This window comes from Ceratotherium simum, chromosome 18, assembly GCF_057802395.1.
Source record: "Ceratotherium simum simum isolate JZ-2026a chromosome 18, ASM5780239v1, whole genome shotgun sequence".
Taxonomy (NCBI): Eukaryota; Metazoa; Chordata; class Mammalia; order Perissodactyla; family Rhinocerotidae; genus Ceratotherium; species Ceratotherium simum.
In genome coordinates, this window is record NC_141917.1 from 26,962,542 (window position 1) to 26,980,710 (window position 18,169).

General features: G+C 44.7%; 1 protein-coding gene and 1 pseudogene across 2 annotated transcripts in view; one reads left to right on the plus strand and one right to left on the minus strand.

Annotated features, from left to right (window-relative positions):
* Window positions 1–2,069: 2,069 nt before the first annotated feature.
* On the minus strand, window positions 2,070–3,247 carry LOC147914598 (uncharacterized; annotated as a pseudogene).
* Window positions 3,248–3,748: 501 nt separating this feature from the next.
* The window catches only part of NPR3 (natriuretic peptide receptor 3), a 68,113-nt gene continuing 53,692 nt past the window's right edge, over window positions 3,749–18,169 (plus strand). For both annotated transcript variants that reach the window (XM_014781567.2, XM_004422706.3), the window contains exons 1-2: window positions 3,749–4,538; window positions 14,151–14,273. In XM_014781567.2, coding sequence (XP_014637053.2) covers window positions 3,764–4,538; window positions 14,151–14,273 — 898 coding nt within the window. In that variant the 5' untranslated portion in view covers window positions 3,749–3,763. The remainder of the gene's footprint in view (window positions 4,539–14,150; window positions 14,274–18,169) is intronic.

The following is an 18,169-nucleotide window of genomic DNA, read 5'->3' on the forward strand; positions in this document are numbered from 1 at the left end:
GAAAGGAACAATATTTAAAATTGAATCTAAGGCATGTTATTTCCATTTGTTTCCTTTTTTTCTTCTTTCTCCCTTTGATTCATCTTTATGATTATAACGCTGCAAAAATTCTATTATAATCTATTAGTAATTTTCTTACTGTGCTGCATATCCTCAAAACAGCTTCATATAAAATAAAATCTTGATACAATGAATCTTATCTCTTAATGAAAATTAGCTTTGTTCCCAGCCCTCTTTTACATGGTATAATAGGCAGTACGTGCTTTATTTCTAATCCAATTCCACTTAAAAATATTCTCAGGAGATGAAGAGGTAGTTAAATACGCCATTTATAACCTTTGTAGTCAGGCACGTAGAGAATGAAGGGTGTCAGGTTGGGTGACTTCTAAAATAATTTCTAGTCCTAAGTTTGGAGAACTCCATGATATTCATAATATTTACACAAACTTTCAGCTTCTTGGGAAAACTCTAATTTGACGGGAAGTAAACTCATAACACTAAAATCTATATACTTATATTACTTGGTGGGTCTTCCTAGAATCTTGTGCTTATTTTCATTTGAAAAACAAAAAATGAAACTTAATTTCTATAAAATAAATGTCATGGGGATAATGTACAGCATGGTAACTATAGTTAATAATACTGTATTGCATATTTGAAAATTGCTGAGAGTAGATCTTAAAAGTTGTCATCACAGGAAAAAAAATTTTGTAACTGTAAGGTAACAGATATTAGACTTATTGTGGTGATCATTTCGCAATATATACAAATATACAATCATTATGTTGTATACCTGAAACTAATATAAGGTTATACGTCAGTTTTGTACCTCAATTAAAAAAATCCTAATTTCTGCTCATTGGAAAAATTTAAGGTGAGCTTTGAGCATCTGCAAAAGCCTGTAACACTGGCTTTTCTGGTTCTGCTGTCTAGTTTGGGGGTTCTTCCCTTCCACAGCTTGGTTCGTCGGTGCTCTTGAGTGACAAGCTGGAAGCTGAGAGCTCTGGTCCAAAGGCCACCGAGAGGCTGCGATACTTACTGACACGTAAACGCTCTGCCCTGCCGGTGACCCTCGGCGCGGCTGGGCAGCGCCTGGAAGGGGAGAGGCATTCATGCCTGGTGCCGCTGAAACCTCAGACTCTGCGAATAAGCCCACGCTACGCAGTGTGCAGAATCATATCGCCATTGGCCGGTGTTCCCCAGACACAGGGCATAGCGAGTAGTAATAGGAGACCCTGGTTCCTTCACGTCTCCTGGCAACTAGTTTTGAAATCCATTAAGACCCTTGGAAGTCGAGATTTAGCTGTTCTTTCCTTCTTCCTTCCTTTCTTCCTTCCTTCCTTCCTTCCTTCCTTCCTTCCTTCCCTCCTTCTTCCTCCCTCCCTCCTTTCCTTCCTTCCTCTCCTCTTCCCTCCCTTCCTTCATTCCTCCCAGGAATTTAGGGAGGATTTAATTGCTATGAAGCTCTGTCTCAAATTCCAGTGTGTGCAGATTACCCTCTCTGTGGAATTAAATTTTATACAGATGCCTCTTTTGCTACTGATTAGCAGCTCTAAATTAAATAAATGAAAGTTCTCACAGGAGTTAGACTGTCCTACCTGAACATTCAGGGATCGCATTGCATAATCTGAAATCTAAATGACCCAGACGATGAAACGTTACCCATAATTACATTAACCCCGCCAGAAAGAGCGATAAGGAGGGTGTCGTTAACGGCGACCAACGCTGATGCCTGAAGTTGCCACATCTCTGGAAACTCCAATTTGCCTTTTCACCTTCACAAATGAGAGGGATTGCTCTTTGAGGCCTCGGCTTAAAAAAACACAAAAACAAAAACAAAACCCACAAACGCAGCGCCTGGGGAGGTGGCATCAGGGATACAAGTCGGCTGCAAGTTTCTGCCGAAAGAGGGCGTTGGTCTAAGACTAACAGAAATTTGTGGACAGGGACGCCCAGTCAAATGAAAGACCTTTTAAAAACATTTTCAATTTATTTTAATTTGCGGGACTTAAGTGTCAGAATTCTCCCGTCCAATATACCACGTTCACACTGCAAATGACCTCGGTGTGTTACCACGTTCAGAGGGTCAAGTTCCATTTGGACCTGCCCTGAAGCGCGCGGACTCCAGCGAGGCTCCTCTGGCCAAGGACATCCCCACGGCCGTTTCCATCCTTGTCTCCCCTGCTGTTGTGGCTGTGACCAGAGGCAGGACGGGGTCTCGGACGCAGGACCTTTCTCGGCACTGCAGAACCCCGAGCATAGCGTCTCGCGCGCCCGCGAGGAGAAGCAGTTGGATTTCCAAGCGCCGGGGTTGCAGCGGAGCGTGCGCCTGCATCCAGGGGACACTTGGGCTAACCATTTAGGGAGAAAGTCTCTTTATTTAGTTACCTGGTTTAGCAAGCAAAGCCCAGAGGACGGCTTGGAGATGCTTTTCAAGCTTTTTGCCACCTCCAGAAGCCGAACCGTTCGCTCGCCTTTGGGAGCAACAAGTTTCGCTTTTCTGCTTGCAATGCGCCGGCGGAATGTCTGTGCGCGGGGACTCTGGAGTCCCCGCAACGCTGGGACTCCAGCGCGAACCCACTCGGCCCGGGGGGAGGACGCCGGCGCGGGACTGAGGAGGGCGGGAGAAGGAGGGGTGCCAGTAAAGCCTCGGCAAACTGGGCGTTCCAGGTCCGTGGTCTAGCCGTCTGCCTGGGACCTTGGTCCCTGTTCCTTGACCTTGCGCCAGGGGACCGAGGAAGGTCGGGTGCCTGCCCAGAGATGGCGCGTCCGGAGGGAATGTGGCCAGAGGGAGAAAAAGGTGAGAAAGAGTAGGACCTACGGATTTTTGCAAAGAAACTACCAATTTCTAGGACCACCTCCTGTCTCTAATCCTGTTGGTTTTTTTGCACGGTGTGTGTGTGCCTGAGCGCGTTTCTTTACTTTCAAACATTTCCTTTTTTAAAGCACGGAACTGGAGAGAGGGCTGCCGCGTGCGGGGCCGGGGAGAGGCGAGGACCCCGGAGGCGGTGGGGTGCGGTGGGGGCTCCCGGCCGTGCCGAAGTGGGCGACTGCGGCTTTAAGGAAAAGGCCGAGGTCTGGCAGGGAGAGGGGGTTAGGGACAGGGGAGGGGTGGGACCGGTAGGAGTGCGGGGAGGAGCCCTGATGTAAGAATGTTAATGAGAGGCTCCCCCAGCCCAGCCCCCACCACTCCCCACCCCCACCCACCCTACCCGCTGGAAATACAACCCCGGCCTCGGCGCGCCATGTGTGGTAACACGCTCAGCCGCTGCCACGCTATTTAAACGCGGGCTATGGATCCAGGAACCGGCGCGAATCAATGAGATCAAACGCGAGGGAGATGCACCGTCAATTACAAGCACTTGGACAAGTCTAACTTTTTTTTCTTTTACAAATACGCTTTCAAAAGCAATCTTTGCAACGCCCAAATAGGAAGCCACCTCTAAGCAAAATAGTATATATATAAGGAGGGCGAATATATATATTTATAATAAGTATATATATATAAATATATTACAGGCGTACAGGTTTACACCCGGTGAACTTTTTCTTCTTTTTCTTTTTTTTTTTTAAACGAGTGAGATTGCAAAGAAGGACTCTTCCTCTCTATCTTTTGGCAAGTTAGTGAAGGGGGTGTTCTATTTTCTTAGAGCGCCCAAAGGGGCGCAGGGACCTGGGAGAGAAGAGTGGGGAGGAAAGAAGAAGGGTGGGTGGGGGGCAGAGGGCGAGCCGGCAGCCAGGGCAGGCGCTTTCCTGCGGCACGATGCCGTCCCTGCTGGTGCTCACTTTCTCCGCGTGCGTCCTGCTCAGCTGGGCGTTGCTGGCCGGCGGCACGGGTGGCGGTGGCGGTGGCGGTGGCGGTGGCGGCGGGGGCGCGGGCCCGGGCGGCGGGCGCCGGGAGAGAGAGGCACTGACGCCGCAGAAGATCGAGGTGCTGGTGCTGTTGCCCCAGGACGATTCGTACCTGTTCTCCCTGGCCCGGGTGCGGCCGGCCATCGAATACGCGCTGCGCAGCGTGGAGGGCAACGGGACCGGGTGGCGGCTTCTGCCACCTGGCACGCGCTTCCAGGTGGCCTACGAAGATTCAGCCTGCGGCAACCGCGCGCTCTTCAGCCTGGTGGACCGCGTGGCGGCGGCGCGGGGCGCCAAGCCGGACCTTATCCTGGGGCCGGTGTGCGAGTACGCCGCGGCGCCCGTGGCCCGGCTTGCATCGCACTGGGACTTGCCCATGCTGTCGGCCGGGGCACTGGCCGCCGGCTTCCAGCACAAGGACACTGAATACTCACACCTCACGCGCGTGGCGCCCGCGTACGACAAGATGGGCGAGATGATGCTTGCCTTGTTTCGCCATCACCAGTGGAGCCGTGCCGCGCTGGTCTACAGCGACGACAAGCTGGAGCGGAACTGCTACTTCACCATCGAAGGGGTCCACGAGGTCTTCCAGGAGGAGGGCTTGCACACGTCCGCCTACAATTTCGATGAGACCAAAGACCTGGACCTGGACGACATCGTGCGCTACATCCAGGCCAGTGAGCGAGGTGAGCAGAAGCGCGCTCCTGTCCCCCGGCCCTAACCCAGCCGCTCTCCGGGGCTCTCCCTACACACTGCAGACCCCACTACCCTCTGCGACACTGAAGACCTGGGGAGGGGGCGCACTGGGACTCGCCCGGGTGCGCGCTGCCTGGCTGCGACGACCTTTGACCACCACCCCTTGCGGTCGCGGGGTGTACGTAGAGGGTCCTAGGGAGGTGGTGGAGCCTGGGGGAGGGGCATCTGAGCCCGCAGCTCCCGTGTGCCCGGGTCTGACAGGTGCCATCAAACTGCCTGAGTTTTTTCTTCCTCGCTTTCCCTTCACCGGCGCCGGTCTGGCGATTAGGGACGCACTCCCGGTGCCCTGCTCCAACCAGGGTCTAAAAGCGTGCGGAGGCCGAAAGAACTTGTTACCCAGTCTTTTTCCGACGTGCGGTCCCTCCTAGGGCCGAAGCGTGTGCGGACGCCCTACAGCCCGCGCGCCGCCACTTGGCTAGCCGGGGTATCCGGGTTTCCCGGCTGCTCCTTCCACAGATCCCAGATTCTTTTAAACGCTCATTGTATCGCCCTTCTTATTCCTTCCATGGCCCCTCCAGCCCCTTATAAATGAGCTTCTGTGGTTTCCACCAAAAATGCCTCGCTGTGTCTGGACTCAGGCGACACTGACTTCCTCCAGCGCGTTCGGCGTCGCGGTCTCTAAAGCGCCCGGAGCGAGGCTTTGCAAAAGCGCGCGCTGGAGAAGCAGGCGCTGAACCTCCTTTCCACGTGACCCCAAGTTTTCTCCGCGGGTCTGTGGGGGTTTGAATAACCACCAAACTGGACAAAGAGTTCAAGGATGAGGATGGTGGCTATGGCTACAGGGAGCGGGAGGAGAAGCGGGTGGTCGCGGATATGTAATCGCAGAAGCTCCCAGTGCAGCCCATTTTACTGTGGAGTGGACTACCGGAAGGCGGGCTGAGATCCCAGCATAGCGCAGTTCCCGCCTTCCGGGCGTCAGGTTTGGGGTGCACAACACTCGGGGAATCTCGCCTCTGCTTCCCCTTGGCGCGCACGCGCCTGGATTGTCGCTGGTGCAATCCCGGCACAGCTCCCCCCGACCCCACGCGGGGAGACCCGAGGGGAGAGGGGCCGAGCCACGACTTGGCACAGCCGGCACCTGGGCGCTGGCGGTGGGAGACAGCGCAACCGGAGGCTGGCTGCCACTGGAACAGGTGAGAGTGGGTAGAGGCGTCGTGGAGGATGGCGCTGCGGCCGTCCCTCTTCCCAATTTGGCCGCCTCGGACTCGCAGTGAACGCACTCTTTACAGCGAGAAGGCAGAAGGTGTTGACAGTGGGGATGCATGGCCAAGTTTTAAGCGTTCGAACTCCAGGCTGTCTGCGCCGAATCCCTGCCAGCCGAGCAGGCGGGGCGCCGGCTTTGCTGATTATGAAAAAGGGCACTTGTATCCAACGGCTGCGGACTCGCCACGCCCGGCCGAGAAACCCACATCTACTTCTCTCCCCCCTCGCAGTTCCCAGGTTACTGCAGACCTCGGGCTGCTCTGTTCCCCTAGAACCCGATTCTTCAGTTCTCGGCTGTGGGGGCCTGGAGCTAGGAGTCGGTGACTTCCCTGGACGGGCTGGAGATGGGGGTGTGTCCCCCTGCGGGCGAGATCCGCGGTCTGCCAACGCGTCTGTGCTGCCCCTGCGGTGAAGGTCTGGATGCCGGCCGTGACCCCTGCACACGTGGCCTGGGATTCACTGTTAGCCCAGATGAGGGCAGATCTCGGCCACCGACGGTGTGGCTGAGGTCAGGGGCTGGGGAAGGCGTCAGTGCTCTGGTGGGCCGGGGGACTTCAGAAAGCTTGGGCCACAGTCGGCTGCTGCTCATAGTTTATTAGTTCCAAAAGCCTCGTAGATTTCCCAAGTCTCTTTGCTTTTTTTTTTTTTCTTATAAGTTTGAATTTAGTGGTGAAAGTTTGCTTGGCTGACTTGTATGTTTTACAGGTGATAAGGTTACCGTTCTTACTCTAAAATATATTTCCAACAATGACTTGGCAGATGTTCAGAAATATATAAAATATAAAATAGTTTCTCCCCTAAGCCCGCTGCCCCCGAAATTCCCTACTCTCTGGAGAGAAAGTTGCTTGATAACAAAGCTCTTCGAGCATCTTTCACCTTTTATTAATCATCATTACTTCACTATAAGCAATTAATGGGTTAAACAGGGGTTCAGTACAGGGGTTCAGTGGAGTTGGACTTCCAGAGTGCCTGTCCTGGCTCAGGCATTTATTGGTGAGGAAGCTTGGGCTGTTACTTAACCTCTCAGGCTCAGGCTAGCTCAGGCTTCTCAGGTGAAGTGGGAGTAGTCCGGGCACTCCCATCTTGGGGATGCTGGGAGGATTAAATGAGCTAAACACACGGAATGCGCTGAAACAATGCCAGATGCATACTGAGTGCTCAGTAAGTGTGAGGTCTTATTATAGTTGTTATTATTTTATATATATGATGATAATCACGGTTACCAGAAGGTGAGGGCATGCCCTGGCGCAAGACTCCTGGGGTGATAAGCAGATGTTCTGGATTTGGGGTCTCCACTCAGCTGCTGCGTGGCCTGTGCAAGTCACTTACCTTCTCTGAGGCTGAATTTCCTCCTCTGTCAAACAGTGAGGTGGATGACAATCAGGCCTCTTCAGAGTAAGTTAGGTGGTTCTGATTTGTGCTCACTCAAGTGTAAAAATGTAACTGACCCTGTTTTTGTCTTTGAAAATTGCATATTAAACATCACAGAACTAGAGAGATTTTCCCCCCTCTTTTGGAGATTACATTTTTAGCCCTTTTTGGGACTTGGGTTCATCTTTAAAATCAGATCACAAATGTTTGAATATCTTACAGGGTAAAATCTGATAATGCCACCATCCCAAATAATAATATGACTGAAATTTCATTTGGCTATGTGCTGTACTGCAGAATGAAAAGCTGAAGGATATTAATCATTCTTTTCAGGGATTTACCATCAAAGTCAACGATGAAAAAATTTTGTTTCTCTCGTGACTTTCGCTAACATAACATCACCAAAATACACAGACCTGAGCATACATTATTTTAAAAAATGACCTTTATTTCAAACTGATTCCATTATACCCTCACCTACTGCTCTCAATATTGTACACTCAATAATAAATTTATTTTTAAAAACGCAAAGTTAAAAATAAATATTATTTTCAAGCAATAAAAGCCAGCAGTTGTTTTGTTTATACATCTCATAAGATGCAGAACTAGAAGTATTGTACACACAAACATTTTTGTATGAAGAACTGTAGTTTTATGCTTTTAGTTATCAATATGTCATTAATCAGGGCCTGCATACAACTGTAGAGATAACAATATTTAATCAGCACAAGAGTCATTTATTTTTAGAATTAGGCTGGAGTAAATGGCCAAGTGGTTGATCAGTAGAACTTTTAAGCAAAGAACCCATGATAAGTGTACAATAGCTAACACACCTCAGGCAAAAAACAAGCATTGTGGACTGCAGTGTAGAAATTCTGAAAGCTTTTGGAGTAATGAAGCTTTGTGAGCAACAAAAAGAAAGGTGCAATCTCTATTTTGCAAATGAAACCCATTGCTATGTAGTGTAGAAACAGCCAGAGAGAAATCTTTTTTTAAAATAGATTTTATTTTTATGAAAGTTAATTATACAGCTAAATAGTTAAAAAAGTCAGAAAATGACACGTCTTATTAGGAACAAGAGTTTCCCCATTTCTCACTTCCCAGAGGCAACTATTTTCAACTCTTGTAGCTGTTTCTGTAGGTATTTGACTTCATACCTCTAAATAACATGTTACTTTAGATTTTTTCAGTTTTAGGTCTTATCTCTTGCCATCCTAGTGGAAGATGATGATTTAGTTCTCTTCTACTGCCTGTTGACCACACACTCAAGCTCTCCTTCCAGTCATCCTTCCAATATGGTTGTGTCAAAATTTTTGGTTAGCCCAGTATTCAGTATTATTACCTTCTAAATGCTATTTGTAGCTGAGCCCTATAGGCGACTACAATGACGTTTTCATTATTGTCCTACTTGTTTTCCTTGGGGTTAAAAAAAAAGTCTGCTTTTGTTTGCTTAGTTTCCTGTGGGCTTATAACTAAATCATCTACCAATTCTCTGTTTTAAGCCTCCTGAGCTGCTCCAGTGTGGTTCTTTTCTAAGCATGCTGCACAGTTGTCACTTGGGGTTCTTTCTTCAACATCCTCCTGCAACTCCCATCACCTCTGTCTCTCAGACTAGATCCCTGTGTGTTCCTCTTTCTTGGTTTATACTCTTGTTTTGGTGGAGCACATCCTCCAGGAGCTTTCTGAGAAAGGATGGATGAGAGCTAAAATTTGAGGCCTTTCATGACTGAAAATTTCTTCATCCTACCCTTATACATTATAGAATTCTAGGTTGGAAATCATCTTCCCTCAGAATTTGAAGGATTGTCTTCTAAATTCCGATGTTGCTATTAGGAAGCTTGAATTCATGCAGATTCTTGACCTGTTGTTTGTTATCTATTTCTTTTTCTAGAAATTTTTAGAATCTTCTCTTTGCTCCCAATGTTTTAACATTTCATCATCTTGACTTTCGTGCCAGTATTTTGCCTTACGCATGTTAGGATATTGTAGGGAAAGCCTCTTTAGTTCAGAAACTCATGTTTTTTAGTTCCGGGAAAACTTCTTATATTATGTCTTTTATCTCCTTCATTTTCTCTGTTATCTTCCTCTAGAATTTGTTTTATTTGGATGTTAGACTTCCAGGATTGAGACTCTACATTTCTTATCCCTTTTCTCCTATTTACCACCTGTCTTTTTAAAAAAAAATTCCTCTTACTTAGATATTTCTTTGAATGCCCCCAAAGTTACTATATCAAGTTTTGGTTTTTAATTTCTGCTATCATATTTTCAATTTGCAGCATATGGCATATCTAGCTTTGCTTCCACAAAGGAACATCTCTTCTCTCTTCTAAGTTTAGAATTAAATGATAGACGGATGCAGGAGTCAGATGGATAATATGAAAATATCAGAAAGGCTGAGTCCAGTATGCCCAGTTTTTTTCTTAGACTCACCAATCAGACAATTCACTCCTTTTCCTCTGGGAGAGCAAAGGAGAGGGATAAATGAAGACACACTGAGAGGTGAGGAGTGCCAATGGAAACCTGAGACTGGAGAAAAGATATCCCCTTAACTCAGCTTTGCTACTTGGACTGTTTTTGGCTCTCTGAATTGACTTCTATAGCTACCCCTGTGCACTTTTCACGGCCGTTCTTAGAGTGATTGCAAGAACAGGTTGCAATACTGAGAAGCCACTTACAGAAGACATTGTGGGAATCAGATAGTGGAGGCTGACATGGAACATCACAAGTTCATGGGCAAGGAGGAAAAAATAGAGCAGAATGATGAAAAGTCTATCCAGAAACTTAGAATCACACCATCATTCCCCCTTTCAGAAGTTTAACAATTTGGACCAAAAAATTAGTATTTATATATTTATATATACTTAAATACAGCAGAAATTGTCTTTTTTTTTTTTTTTTGGTGAGGAAGATCAGCCCTGAGCTAACATCCGTGCTAATCCTCCTCTTTTTGCTGAGGAAGACTGGCTCTGAGCTAACATCTATTGCCAATCCTCCTTTTTTTTTTTCCCCCAAAGCCCCAGTAGATGGTTGTATGTCATAGTTGCACACCCCTCTAGTTGTTGTATGTGGAACACCACCTCAGCATGGCTGGAGAAGTGGTGCATCGATGCGCGCTGGGGATCCAAACCCGGGCCGACAATAGCGGAGCGTGCGCACTTAACTGCTAAGCCATGGGGCCGGCCTAACTTTTTCTTTTTTTAATCGTGGTAAAATACACATGATCTAAAATTTACCATCTTAACCATGTTTAAGTGTACAGTTCACTGGCATCAAGCGCATTTACATTGTTGTGTAAGCATCACCACTATCCATCTCCAGAATTACTTTTATCTTGCAAAACTGAAATTCTGTGCCCATTAAACACTAACACCCCATTCCCTTCACCCCCGGCCCCTGGCAACCCCCATTCTACTTTTTGCCTCTATGAACTTGACTACTCTAGGTACCTTGTATAAGTGGAATCATACAATATTTGTCTTTTTGTGATTGGCTTATTAAATTAGCACAATGTCTTCAAGGTTCATCCATGCTGTAGCGTGTGTCAGAATTTCACTCCTTTTTAAGGTTGAATAATAGTCCATTTCAGGTGTACATCACAGTGAGTCGAGATTTATCTACATTATGAAACGATCACCACCATAAGTCTAGTTACCATCTGTCAACATACAAAGTTATTACAATATTATTGGCTATATATCCCTACGCTGTACATTACACTCCCATGACTTATTTATTTTATAACTGGAAGTTTGTACCCCTTAATCCCCTTCACCTATTTCACCTGCTCCCCCCAATCCCTCCCTACTCTGCATCTACTAGTTTGTATCTATGAGTCTGTTTTCTGTTTCGTTTCATTTGTTTTCTAGATTCTACATATAAGTGACATCATAAGAAATTGTCTTAACTGACCTCCACTTAAGCAGCTTGCAGGATTGGCTGATGCTCTTAACTATATTGACTGTTGGTGAACGCTGGTAGCCAGCATACTTCTCCTGAGTATGTCCACACACTTCTCAACTTGTCCATATACTTTCCAATAGTTGTCCCCAAATCTGTTTATGCCAGTTGTGCTTATTATCATAAGTATGTAATTTAATTAGTTATTATATAAACTGATAAAACACGAGTAGGAAGAGAAAGCTATTTTAGTGAAAACTATTTTAAACCCTCTGATAGAATGCTAAAAATACTTGCTGTTGAATTAGGCACGAATGAAACAGCTATAAGAGATTCAGGAGCATCCTACAATTCTAGAAGGATTCTGCATTCTGACTGCTTTGCGAGTGTCCTGAAGTGCTTGTTCCAACTTAAACTGGATGATAATGTGCATTATGGGTTTGTTTTATTCGAGAAAAACAATACCCTGCCCATGAACTTGGAAGTTAGGGTTTCCTTTTGAGAGCTGAACCACATGGTCAACACAAAATGGATGAGATCTAAAATAAAGTCTGCTCAGATAGACACAATGCCACTCTGGGTCACTTTTGCTCAGTCTAAGCAGGTACTGACATTTAAAGAAAGAATGGGTCCATCAGAAGGGCTTGGTCTTGGTGGTGATGGGCATAGAGAGAAGGAGATGGGCCAGGACTGTAAAAGTAGAAAAAGAAGTGAGAGCGAGGCTAGTGTTGGGCAGAGCCCATCCAGGACTTAGGGAAGCTGTGCTCTGGCTTGAGGACACAGCCCGTTCAGTCCTGGGCCAGGTGTAGTTCTCAGTTGGATGCTTAGGGTTATCAAGGCCTGATGCCTTTGGATGCCCTAATCCTCCAACTGACTTCCCTGATTCTGATTTCATCCTTACTAACATCCTACTGCTTATAATTTGGCTCCTCAATTAACATGCCCAGGTACATGTTGACACAAACGTGTTCATAACCATTCTGGTCCTCACTGAAATTAAGTAATCTGTATTTCAGATTATCTAAAAATATCTGATTTAGGTTATTGGGACTCTGCCCCTAAGCAATGACTCTACTCTTCACATGTGACAGAATCAGGTTCTGTGCTGGGGGGTTTAGAGCCAGACTCCAGACTATGATCAGTTGTTCAAAAAATAATGAGGGCTGCCAGTGGACAGTCTGCCAGCACTTCCTGGAGCCTCCTGGAGATGCCCACTCTCAGAATCCACACTTTTCAAACTGGTCCAGCCTCAGCCCCTTATCGGAGCTAAAACAAGGAGCTAGGTCATAAGGAATAATGAGAAGTTTCTTCGAAAGCTTCCTTACTGAGGCATCTTGGAATTTGACTATTTATCCCAAATATATAATCCTATTTCCAGGCACAAGCAACACCTAATCCCACAGTTATAGATCTCTACAAGTTTTGTATTGTTTAAAAAGCTCGTCCAGGGCTTTTACCCTGTACACTGAGTCCTTTGGTAGTTAGAAATGTCAGAGTCATGATCCAACACTCTGAATCAACGTGTGCAGTAAACTAAATATCAACGAGCGCCTACCCTCCATGCAGGTTGCCAAGGCAGCTTTGGCACAGCCTGGAGTTTGTTTTACATCTTTCAGCACCCGTGCTTTTACAAGGAACATACACATCTCGGGGGGCTGGCAGGCATGATGATAACGCGGTTCCGGCATCCAGGCCTCTCCGGTCTCTCCTCTCTCTCCTCTCTTCCGAGTATGCAGCAAAACACAGTGGTCCCCGTCTTGGGGACTGGGAGCCATCAACAGTGATCAGATTAACTGGATAACGGCCAGGTCACCAATTCACTCCAGCCTGTTGTAGCTCTTATGTGGCGGGCAACAATATTCTGAAATTGTTTAAAGCCTCTCAAATCTGACAGTGTGGATATAAACTGAGAGAACATGGGGAGGGGCCTAGAATTTTGTTAACTATTTCCTATATACGTTGAGGCTGTTTGAGAAAAGTGTTTCAAAATTCAGATAGCAGAATGCCTGTGCTACTCACTGCAATGAATGCTTTCCCTAAAACCATTCAGTTTGCTTTTTCAGGAAAATGTATTTACCATGCTATTAAGTATAAAACGCAGTTGACACTCTTCATTGTCTTAAATTGGGCAAATCTGGTGATTTATTTGAAGTATTTTTTAAAAAACTTTATTTTGAAATAATTTTACACTTTTGGAAAAGATGTAAAAAAGTATAAAGGACCTCTGTATAGTCTTTACCCAGATTTTTACCAATTGTTAACATTCTGCCACATATGCTTTGTCATTCCAAATTCCTCCCCTCCCCTCTCCTTCCCTCCCTCTCCCTCTCTTTCTCCAAGCATATACACATATATACACACTGATACTGCTATCTTTTTATGAACTATTTGAGAGTAAGTACAGCTATCATGCTCCTTTATCCCTAAATATTGAAGCGTCTGTTTCCTAAGAACAAGGACATTCACTTATATAACCACATTATAATTATGAAAAGCAAGAACTTGAACACAAACACAATACCATTATCTAATTTACACACCTTATTCAGATTTTTCCAATTGTCTCATAATGTCTTTTATAGCAAAACTTTTATTATTATTCTTTTAAGGATCCAATTCAGGATCACACATTGCATTCAGTTTTCTGTTCCTCTAAGTCTCTTTCAATCTAGAACATTTCCTCAGCCTGTCTTCATTTTTCACGAAACCGACCATTTTAGAGAGCATAGGCTAACCATTCTACACTGCTTCCCCAGCGGGGTTTGTGGCTGCTTCCTTCTGATTAGATTCAGGTTGCCCATTTTGAGGTTTTTGGCCCTGGGTGTATTTCATTAGGAGGCTCATGAGTCTGTTCCCATGGTTGGTGATGTTGGCTTCCATCATTTCGTTATGGTGGCCACCGCTAGGGTTTTCCACTGTAAAGTGACTGTTCTTTCCCTTTGTAACTTGGAGATACTTGAGGACTATATAAATACCCTGTTCCTTGTCAGGCGTCCCCCACTGGTCTCAGCGCCCTCGCTGTCCTCTGGGAAGGGGCGTTTCACGCGTGTTGTTTGTTCCTCCCTCCCCAGTGGTGATCATGTGTGCGAGTGGCGACACCATCCGGGGCATCATGCTGGCAGCGCACAGGCACGGGATGACCAGCGGAGACTACGCCTTCTTCAACATCGAACTCTTCAACAGTTCTTCCTACGGTAACTCCGCTTCCAGGGGCCCCTCCCCCTGCTTGGGTATCGAAAAGGGGTTGTGAGAAAGAGAAAGAGCCGATAATTTGAGTTACCTCAACAGATTTGATTTCCATAAATAGGATTTTAGAAATTTGATTCTGAACACTCCCACGACTTCTCATAAGTTCTCAAGCTTTTCTTCTTGGAGAAGTCAACTAGAGCAAAAAGATACCATGTGCTGGTGACGCCAAGGGATTTGTCTGGGGAGACTCTAGCGCTCAAAAAGATCATAAATCCAGGACTTAAAAATCCCTCCCCAGTCTGTTTCCAACTGCAAGTTGCCATCGTGATGGCCTGTTGGAATAATTTTAGTGAGATTTGGGTAGAATTTTTGATAGAATGGAACAGACTAGAACATAACATAATAGAATAGCGTCAGTGTGTTACATGTAGCATAAGTATTGTTTTATAAAACTTTTATTTTAGTAATATAATTGCCTGTTTGTGTGTATATTTATGCATGTTACATGTATGTTTGTCATGGGCCACAACGTGAAATAAACAGAATAACCATTACGTTAAATTGAGGTAAAAAATTTTGAAAGCCACTGCTCCTAGCCCCCCCCCCTTCCAGATTACGGCCCCCTAAGCCTAGTCTATATACACATAAGTTTGAGAACCACAAACACGTATGATTGAAAGCACGTAATTCCTAAAAATGGATCTGGGGAAGTTCCCATCAAAATCACAGGTACAAAACATTTCCACCCGCATGTGGTTAGGGCTTTCTCTGAAGCAGACGCTGTAGGGTATTGTAGACACTTGGGCTATTGAACATTTTCTCAGATCTGGCATATTGGTGATTATAGAGGAACAGTAATTGTGCATATCACAGGTGGCATGTTTATGCTGAGAGCCACATCCCAGTTCTTGCTGTTGAGATACAGTTAGACAAAATCTAAACCTTAGAGCATACAATTCAGCTTCCTGTTCCTGGCTTCCTAAAGGAATATATCATTGTGCACAAGCAGATAATAAAACACACTTCTCAGGGGGATAAAGAAAAGTTGATGAAACAAATGTAGCCTCTGCTTCCTGTAGTGGATAAAATTGGAAATTTGAGGCTTGCAGGATAAATACCCACTTTTTCCCCTCCTTGCTGCCATGATCATCTTTTTCCCTCTCTTTACACAAGCTGACTGGTAGTTTCACTTCTTGACTCAAGATCAGAATGTAATTATATTATTGGCTACAGTATTGAGTGCGTTGAGATAATGGTAGAGACCGGTGAAAAATGAAAAACTTTGTTCTGAGTTTTGCAAGATGGCAATTGCAAATATAGAATTTGGAGACAATGCATGTGAATGCACATTATATATGGGCAAGCGCAATGCAAATATTAGGTACTAGAATTCCTTTTATCCGCAGATAAAGCTTGTGTTACTTTTCCCTGCTAATTACAATACATGAGTATTGTAGAAAATTTGGGAAACAGAAAAGCAGGGAAGAAAATAAGTTACCATAATTCTGCCACTCAGATAAAAGTACAGTGGTATTTTTTTTTTTTTTTTTTTTTGGTGAGGAGGACCAGCCCTGAGCTAACATCCAATGCCAATCCTCCTCTTTTTTTGCTGAGGAAGACTGGCTCTGGGCTAACATCTGTGCCCATCTTCCTCTACTTTACACTGGATGCCACTACAGCATGGCTTAACAAGTGGTGCGTTGGTGTGCGCCCGGGATCCGAACTGGCGAACCCCCTGCAGCCGCAGCAGAGCGTGCGTACCCAACCGCTTGCGCCACCAGGACGGCCCCAACAGTGCTAATTTTTAGAAGTGTGTATGTCTTATTTGATTAAAAAAAAATATTTTACAAAAATATTTTTCATTAAAATGATCATACTATTTATAGTATGGCTTCATAGTATTTTATAATGCTGGTGTGTCATCTTTACTTAATCAGTCTCTTATTTTTCAATATTTATGTTGTTCCTAGCTTTTTGCTATTAAGAACAAGGCTATATTGAGTAGCCTCGCATATGCATGTGTGCACACACACATACACACACTCATATATATATATATATCTTTGTATATATATTATCTGTAAGATAAACGTCTAGAGGTAGAATTTCTGGGTCAAAGGTTATGTGCATTTAAGTTTTTTTTTTTTTTTAATTTTTTGTTTATTGCAGTAACATTGGTTTATAACATTGTAAACATTTCAGATGTACATCATTATACTTCTATTTCTGCATAGATTACATCATGTTCACCACCAAAATACTAATTACAACCCATCACCACACACATGTACCGAATTATCCCTTCGCCCTCCTCCCTCCCCCCTTCCCCTCTGGGAACCACCAATCCAATCTCTGTCCCTATGTGTTTGTTTATTGTTGTTATTATCTACTACTTAATGAAGGAAATCATACGGTATTTGACTTTCTCCCTCTGACTTATTTCACTTTGCATTATACCCTCAATGTCCATCCATGTTGTCACAAATGGCTGGATTTCATCGTTTCTTATGGCTGAGTAGTATTCCATTGTGTATATATACCACATCTTCTTTATCCATTCGTCCCTTGATGGGTACTTAGGTTGCTTCCAAGTCTTGGCTATTGTGAGTAAGGCTGCAATGAACACAGGGGTGCATGTACCTTTACAAATTGGTGTTTTCAAGTTCTTTGGATAAATACCCAGCAGTGGAATAGCTGGATCATATGGTAGTTCTATCCTTAATTTTTTGAGGAATTTCCATACTGTTTTCCATAGTGGCTGGACCAGTTTGCACTCCCACCAGCAGTGTATGAGAGTTCCCTTCTCTCCACATCCTCTCCAACACATGTTGTTTCCTGTCTTGTTAATTATAGCCATTCTGACGGGCGTGAGGTGATATCTCATTGTAGTTTTGATTTGCATTTCCCTGATAGTTAGTGATTTTGAACATCTTTTCATGTGTCTGTTGGCCATCTGTATATCTTCTTTGGAGAAATGTCTGCTCAGGTCTTTTGCCCATTTTTTAATTGGGTTGGTAGTTTTTTTGTTGTTGAGATGCATGAGTTCTTTATATATTTTGGAGATTAAGCCCTTATCAGATGTATGGTTTGCAAATATCTTCTCCCAATTGTTAGGTTGTTTTTTTGTTTGTTGATGGTTTCCTTTGCTGTGCAGAAGCTTTTTAGTTTGCTGTAGTCCCATTTGTTTATCTTTTCTATTGTTTCTCTTGCCCGGTCAGACATGGTGTTTGAAAAGATGTTGCTAAGACCGATGTCGAAGAGCATACTGCCTATGTTTTCTTCTAGAAGTTTCACAGTTTCAGGTCTTACATTCAAGTCTTTAAGCCATTTGGAGTTAATTTTTGTATATGGTGTAAGGTAAGGGTCTACTTTCATTTTTTGGCATGTGGCTATCCAGTTTTCCCAACACCATTTGTTGAAGAGACTTTCTTTTCCCCATTGTATGTTCTTGGCTCCTTTGTCAAAGATTAGCTGTCCATAGATGTGTGGATTTATTTCTGGGCTTTCGATTCTATTCCATTGATCTGTGTGTCTGTTTTTGTGCCAGTACCATGCTGTTTTGGTTACTATCGCTTTGTAGTATATTTTGAAATCAGGGAGTGTGATACCTCCAGCTTTGTTCTTTTTTCTCAGGATTTCTTTAGCTATTCGGGGTCTTTTGTTGTTCCATATAAATTTTAGGATTCTTTGTTCTATTTCTGTGAAAAATGTTGTTGGAACTTTGATAGGGATTGCATTGAATCTATAGATGGCTTTAGGAAGTATGGACATCTTAACTATGTTAATTCTTCCAATCCAGGAGCACAGACTATCTTTCCATTTCTTTGTGTCTTCTTCAATTTCTTTCAGAAATGTTTTATACTTTTTGGTGTACAGCTCTTTCACCTCTTTGGTTAAGTTT